Raw genomic sequence first — 7,962 nt, forward strand, 5'->3', positions numbered from 1 at the left:
CCCGATTCGTAACCACTACGCTACCAGAGCTCCTTATATAAGAGTATATATGAGTATATAGTGACACAATAGATGTCAGCCTAGGAAACCCTGTGGGGCAGTTCTCCTCTGTCACATGGGGGTGCTGTGTGTCAGTGATATATAAGCATATAAGGAAGAATGTAGAAGAATTGATGTATCTGAGTTAAGTTGTTGGAAAAGAATATTCAAAGTATCATGGACTGTCAGAAGAACAAATAAATCTGTGTTGGAAGAAGTGCATTCAGAATGCTCCCTAGAAGCCAGGTGACGAAACTTCATCTCTCATACTTTGGACAAGTCATCAGGAGAGACCCGTCCCTGGAGAAAGACATCATGCTTGGTAGACTGGAGGGTCAGTGAAAAAGAGGAGGGTCAAACTCTTAAGGAGATAGGCTGACACAGTGGTAGTAGCATTGGGCTCAAATGTAGCAGCCATTGTGAAGACGATGGAAGGCCAGACAATGTGTCGCTCTGTTGTGCATAGTGATCTTCAGTTTACCAAGTGTGATGTCCTCTTCCAGGGACCAGTCCATCTTGATGACATGTCCAAAATATGAATTCACCTTTAAATTACAGCGAAATTAATTTACACTAAAGTACCATCTTGAGAGTTCTTACTGGGTACGGAGTGGGTACAATGAGCTATTGAAATTACTTTCTTTTTGAGCTTCATTTCAGTTCTTTTGCCATTGGTCTTGATCAATGTAATTAAGATATTTTCAGGATTATATTAATCCTTTAAGAATTGTTCCATTTCAATTTTTTTTTTTGAAATTTAGAGAACAGTAACGAAAAGTCCAGTGTTGCCTCTGAAATGTGTTTGAGTGCATTATTAATACCAGCATGTCTGCTCCAGTGTTAGGTACATACACTTGGCTGCCCACACAATGACTTCACTGCGGTATCAAATACAAGGTCCACACAGAACTTGATCCCGTTCCTTCCCCTTTCTCTGGGTTTTGCATTCTGTGTTGTTGATACCACACATAATATTCAATTTATCAAGTCCTACTGACTCTGCTTAAGTGTGACACATTCTCACTATCCAGCCAAATCAGATTGAAGGTGTCAAAGATTTCGTTTTACTTGGAGCAACAATCAACACCCATGGAAGCATCAGTCAAGAAATCAAACAATGTATTGCATTAAGCAAATCTGCTGCAAAAGAGCTCTTTGAAGTATTCAAGAGCAAAGATATCAGTTTGAGGACTAAGGTGAGCCTGACCCAAGCCATGGTTTTTTAGTCACCTCAAATGTATGGGAAAGTTAGACAATGAATAAGGGAGATCGAGAAGAATCGATGCCTTTGAATTATAGTATTGATGAAGAATATTGAAAGTACCATGGACTACCAGAAGAACGAACAAATATGTTTTTAAGAAAGTACAGCTGGAATGCCTCTACGAATCAAGGAGGGTGCGACTTCATCTCACATACTTTAGACATGTTTTCAGGAGGGACCAGTCCCTGGAGAAGGACATCATAAAAAGTCTCCCTATATTGTGAGGATGGCATAGGACTGGGCAGTGTTTTGTCTGTTGCACATAGTTGGAACTGACTCTACTGCACCTGACAACAAGAACAGGAAAAGCCCTGGACTGCCAACCACAATGTTAGCAGTTCAAATACAGCAGTTGCTCCTTGGAAACCCTATATGGGATTGTTCTGAGTCAGAACTGAGACAGCGGCACATAACAACAACATCCCACCCCTAATCCTCTTATTGGTTTATCACATAAAATTCCATCACGGTGGACAGCTACATCTCAAAGACCAAACCAGGGAGACTCCTGGTCCAGTCCAGTTGACACAAAACCATAGCGGGCACACACAGTGCTTTCCTGAAAGGACCCGCTTTCCCAGGTCTCAGAAGTGAACCAGAACCCGGTGTCTTGTTTCTATTCTGCTATTCTGGTCTGACCAGTGCTTTGCATCTGCCCCCTAGACCCTTTTATCTTGTGTTACTGCAGCCTTCATTTCATCATGGCTGTGGATTCAACACTTACTCAGTCTCATACAATTGGCTGACATGTGAGGACAGAGAGCAACAAGGCATGTCCTATAATATAACATCTACAATCTAGACAATTAGATAAATCCAGCAAAACATGGTTAAGGCTGTTGAGAGAGACAGCTGTGGAAATACATGGAATGGTCATTTGATGGGGCAGTGATGACTCAGTTGTAGAATGCCCATCTTCCATGTCAGGGGCCTGGGTTCGATTCCCAGCCAGTGCTCTCCAGGCGCAGGCACCACCTGCCCATCAGTGGGAGCTTGAGTGTGGTTGTGACGCAGCAGAGCTTCCTGACTCAGGTAGACGAGGAGGAAAGACTTGGCAATCTACTTCCGGAAGTCAGTCAGTGAAAACCTTGTGGATACGATGGTCCAGTCTCCAGGGCAGGGGACCGTGGGATGGTGCAGAACTGGGGGTGTTTGGTTCTGTTTACATGGGACCTCTGTGAGTTAGGGGTTAACTTTAAGGCATCTAACAGCAGCAACATCACAACCACTGACATTGTATTCAGAATGAGCAGAGGAGAGGAACCAGGGAAGGCTCTCTGGAGCAGCAGAGAACAGAGGGGCTGGGATCAGCTAAAAGGTACCTAAGAAAGATGCACCTGTAACAGTGTGGGAGCCCAGAGGATCCGGTAGGTCAGTGTCTTAGGACTTGGGGTTCGAGGTAAGAAGTGGAGGAGGAGTTAGAGATCAAGTAGGCAGGGACAAGACGGGGGCTCACCGTAACCACCATGTTCCAGCTCAGCAGGGTCAGCCCATCACCTGCTATGAGCCATTTACCATTTTTGACTCTTTATCTTTTTTATCTCTGAAGCAATATGTATTTATGATAGCTCGTTTCACTGCCATTGAGTCGATTCCAACTCACTGTGACCCCCTAGGCCAGAGAAGAAGTGCTCATAGGGTTTCTGAGTTTACAAACCTTAGTAGCAGCAGGCAGCCTCAGCTTTCTCCCTTGGAGCATCTGGTGGGCTTGAACAGCCTATTTTGCAGTTAGTAGTCTCATGCTTAACCCATGGAACCACCAGGGCTCTTTATATTTATGATGTTGTTGTTGTTGTTGCTAAGTCTCTTCTGACTCATATCGACTCTATACAGGGTTTCCAAGGAGCAGCTGGTGGGTTTGAATTGCCAAACTTTCACAAATAAAAAGTTTAGATAAGCAAAATGGGATGGTCACAATCTTAGTCCCAAATATCTTTTAGGAAGTTATAAACACTTCCATATTTTTCTTTTTTAATAGCGCTGCCGATCTTACTGTTTAAAAAGCTTCCTTTTATGCTCAATCAATATTTTACAAACATTTTTCACACATCAATGAATCTCTTCTATGTGTTGTCCTGGGGTGGCACTGTGGGTAAATGCGCTGGACTGCAGAGGCAATTTGAAAGGCAAGGTCGGCGGTTCAAGGTCACTAGCCACTCCTTAGAAAGCTTATGAGTCAGAACTGACTCCCAAGATTATAGGGGTGGTCCTGATGATCAAAAATTCAATCTGTAAGTCTCCCTTTAGCAACCTGCAAAGCGTACCCTGATAGGAAGTTCTTGGTTTGCTCCCTCTCCTGTCTGACCCCTCGAGGGACACTCCCCCGACACCCACATCATGGCATTTGCTTTACAGAAGGATGACTGTTGTATTTAGGACATGCCTGTCCTTATAGTACTTTATGACCTAAAGTCCTTATTACCTCAAATTGGTCCCAATTCAGTCGGCGTCCTGGTGTTAGCTCCCACTCGTTGGATTGCTAGTCCCAGCGTGGACAACTCCTTTCTCTTAGACAGTGCCGTGAGACTCTGTCAGTGCAGGAAGGCAGGACTGGGTTGTGTGAGGAAGGATGAAAGGAGTGAGAGACACAGCTGAGCTAAGAGCACAGCCTACTAGTGCTGCGATTCCGCTCAACGACATGTGTTCATCACTTCCTTCTTAGCGTGTACATACCTACTCCAGACTATGAAGAAAGAAAGAAAGCAATATTCCATACAATGCAGCATAGTAGGTATTCATGAAGAGGCCCTGGTGGCACAATGGTTAAATGCTTGACTTCGAACCCAAAGGTTGGCAGTTCAAACCTACCCAATGGCTCCTTGGGAGAAAGATGTGGCGATCTGCTCCCATAAAGATGATGGGGTCACTGTGAGTCAGAATCAACTCAACAATGTTTTTGTTGTTGTTGTTGTTAAGTACTGTGGACTCAGAACCGACTCACAGTGACCCTGCACAGGGTTTCTGAGGCTGTAAATCTTTATGGGAGCAGAAAGCCTCATCTTTCTCCTACAGAACAGCTGGTAGTTTCAAACTGCTGACCTTGAGGTGAACAGCCCGATTCGTAACCACTACGCTACCCAAGCACCATAGGAGCAGATCATTAAGAAATGAAAAGTGGAAATTAGACATAAGATGCTTTATCTCCTTGAAATGTTTGGCTGAGCTCATAGGACTGCTGCGGAGACCATTCCTGGATGCCGTACTGGAGTGAGCCCCAGGGGAACATTTAGGAAGAATGAAGATGCTATTTGGCATTCTAAGAGAAAGAGCGTCTTCAGACCCAGGGATTGGAATGAAAACTGCCATGGTCCTTTCTCAAAACACAAGGACTCAAAGAAAGACTAACAAGAGAGTTTTCACAGAGGAGACGCCTAGGGAAACGCCCTCAGAGAACAGCATTTATTTTGCAGTGTGGTGGTCTGTAGGATAAGAGCTGGACTGTGAACCGCATTGTCGGTGATTCAAGTCCACCAGCTGTGATGTTGGAGAAAAGATGAAGCCTTCTGCTCCCGAAAAGATTTTACAGCCTTGGAAACCCCAGACAGGGTCACTTTGAATCAGAACCGACTTGAAGGCACTTCCCCACAACAGTGACATATTTGTAGAAAACTCAAGAATCAAACAAGGAGCTCTGGTAGCGTAGTGGTTACGAATCAGGCTGCTAACCTCAAGGCCTAAGTTCAAAATTACCAACCATTCAGAATGCAGGAGAAAGATGAGGCTTTCTGCTCCCGTAAAGATTCACAGCCTCGGAACCCCTGTACAGGGTTGCTATGACTTGGAACCGACTCCACGGTACTTAACAACAACAACAACAACAGAGTCAAACAGTTCCCTTCAAGTTAATTCTGACTCATGGTGTCTCCATGTGGTTAGAGAAGAACTACTCCGAACATTTTTAAGGCTTTGACCCTTCGGAACCAATCACCAAGTCTTTCCTGCAAGATGCCTCTGAGTTTGAACTACCAACGTTTCAGTCAGCAGTGGAGCGCTCAACTGCTTGCGCCACCCAGGGGCTCCTTGTAGAAAAAGAAAAACCAAACCACACCTGGTTTATAGCGACACTGTGGGACTGAAGAGAACTGCCCTATAGGATTTCCAAAGCTGTCATCTTGATAGACACAGACGCCACATCTTTCTTCACAGAGCAGCTGATGGGTTTGAACTGCCAACCTTCCAGCCAGCAGCTGAGTATGTAACTACAAAGGGCATCTTCGTATAACAGTAGGGAGAGTAAAACTGTTCCTTACAGCGTCTGAGACTGTAAATGTTTATGGAAACAGACAACCGTAGCTTTCTCCCATGGAGTGGATTGTGGGCTTGAACCACTGACCTTGTGGCTAGCAGGCTGACACTTGATCTACAGCATCACCAGAACTCCTTTGTAGGAAAATATGGAGAATAAATCAGAGTTAGGAGATGAGGAACAATCTAGTTCAATAAGGGAAAGAACAAACTACAATCCTCTGAATTCTTTGTAAATGAAAAGTAAATGGATAAAAACAAGTTATTGAAAGTCAGTACAATTTTAGGGATGTATAAAGTTGCTTTTATGGGAGCAAACCACTTTTGAGTGCTGATTAAACACAGAAACCTCATCTCCTCATAACTGCCTTTCCGTGGGCCCTGCTCGTGATGTGTTTTGGGAACTTGGGCTCTACAGGCAGCCAACCGTGATGGAGAATTCTGGAGGGTGGGCCAAGGTCAAAATATTAAAGTTGGTTCTTTAATTTATGGATCTAATTCTTCTTAGGGAAGAACAAAGATTATGAGGTCACATGCTAGAACTTTAGTTCTGAGAAACCAGTACAAAATACAATGGACTCTAGCAACTGTCGTCAGTGGAAAAATCCCCATCTCTCAGGATAAAAAATATAATTCTACTTAGAAATTCCTGGTGCTCTCATACATGTAGGATTGGTTCTTCTTTCTGATATCTTAAAAATTCATTAATTAAAAAAGTACATAATCTGAACTCAATTAAATAGTAAGATATTATAGCAAATTCTTATTTCATGGCCTTCTCAAAATGTGAATAAGAACTACATACTGAACACAAGAAATTGTTTATTTTTCATTGGCTGCTGAGAAACATGGAGAGTAATTTTGGTCATGGTATTGGTGGGAATTATCCAAATCTGGAATACTTTATTGGTTCTAGTTGATTTTTACATAAGGGGTGGACTAATCCGGTATATTCCAGTTGATTCTAACTCATAGCGACCCCATGTGACAGAATGGAACTGCTCCAGGGGCATTTCCAAGGTAGTCATCTTTAGAGAGTGAGGCAGTAGGTTGCTAATTGAAAGGTTGATGGTTCAAACCCACTAGCAACTCTGAGAGAGAAAGATGAGGCTGCGTGCTCTCCTAAAAATTTAAGTCTTGGAAACCCTATGGGGAGTTCTTCTCTGTCCTGTAGGTTGCTAGGAGTTAGAATCGACTCAAGGACAGTTGGTTTGGTTTGGTGGTAATCTCCACAGAAGCAGATCCCCAGGTCTTTCAGATGGGTTCAAACCGTCCACCTTAAGGTTAGCAGCCAAATCCTTAACTGCAGCCCCTACTAGGGCTTCATGTGGGGCCTTGGTCACCATGTCACGACTGATGAGAAACAGATACAGCTCAGGCTCAGTGTGGACTGTTACAACCAGAGACAAATTCACCCTGGTCTTTTTTCTTCCTAGGCTCATGCCAAAGTCTGGCATCTGTACAATACTTCTTTCCGCCCAACTCAAGGAGGCCGAGTGTCCATTGCCCTAAGCTCCCACTGGATCAGTCCTCGAAGGATGACCGACCACGCCATCAAAGAGTGTCAAAAATCTCTTGACTTCGTCCTCGGCTGGTTCGCCAAACCCGTATTTCTTGACGGCGACTACCCGGAGAGCATGCGGAGTAATCTCTCGTCGCTTCTGCCTGTGTTTACGGAATCGGAGAGAAAGTTCGTGAAGGGAACAGCTGACTTCTTTGCTCTTTCCTTCGGACCGACCTTGAGTTTCCAATTATTGGACCCTCACATGAAATTTCGGCAATTAGAATCCCCCAATCTGAGGCAGCTGCTTTCCTGGATAGACCTTGAATATAATCATCCTCAAATATTTATTGTGGAAAATGGCTGGTTTGTCTCAGGGACCACCAAGAGAGATGATGCCAAATCTATGTATTACCTCAAAAAATTCATTATGGAAACCTTAAAAGGTAAGATTCCAGGGGCAAGTCTCATTTCCTGGCAAAAACCCATAGAAAAAGCAACCCTTCGGGTTACCTGTAACAAACTCTATGCATTGTGTTATTTGGTCATAATAAGATAGAGGTGCGTCTATCTTGGCATCTTGGCAATATAGGGGTGCATCTATCCAACAGCTCCCTAAGAGCCCTGGCCGGGCCGTGGTTAACTCCAGACTCCTAACAGAAAGCTTGGTGACGACAGGTCGGGAGCCTCACAGGTATTCTGTCCTGTGCAGTCACGCTGACTCAGAACAAACTCAGCGGCTGCTATGTCATTGTCCAAAATCTTCTTCTGAAAAAATACCTTTCTAACCTGGGGTTCTTGAAGAACTGAAGTCAATTTTCTTTTATTTTATTCTATACCCAGAGGCTCTGGAGGAGAAAGGACTTGGTGGTGTGCTCCTGTAAAAATGACAGCCTGGGAAACCCTGTGGGCA

General features: G+C 44.1%; 1 protein-coding gene across 1 annotated transcript in view; it reads left to right on the forward strand.

Moving 5' to 3' along the window:
* KL (klotho) overlaps positions 1–7,962 on the forward strand; it is a 46,803-nt gene that overhangs the window by 15,223 nt on the left and 23,618 nt on the right. Inside the window, exon 2 of the mRNA XM_006874364.1 lies at positions 6,985–7,495. Coding sequence (XP_006874426.1) covers positions 6,985–7,495 — 511 coding nt within the window. The remainder of the gene's footprint in view (positions 1–6,984; positions 7,496–7,962) is intronic.

Source organism: Chrysochloris asiatica, unplaced genomic scaffold (assembly GCF_000296735.1).
Source record: "Chrysochloris asiatica unplaced genomic scaffold, ChrAsi1.0 scaffold00272, whole genome shotgun sequence".
Taxonomy (NCBI): Eukaryota; Metazoa; Chordata; class Mammalia; order Afrosoricida; family Chrysochloridae; genus Chrysochloris; species Chrysochloris asiatica.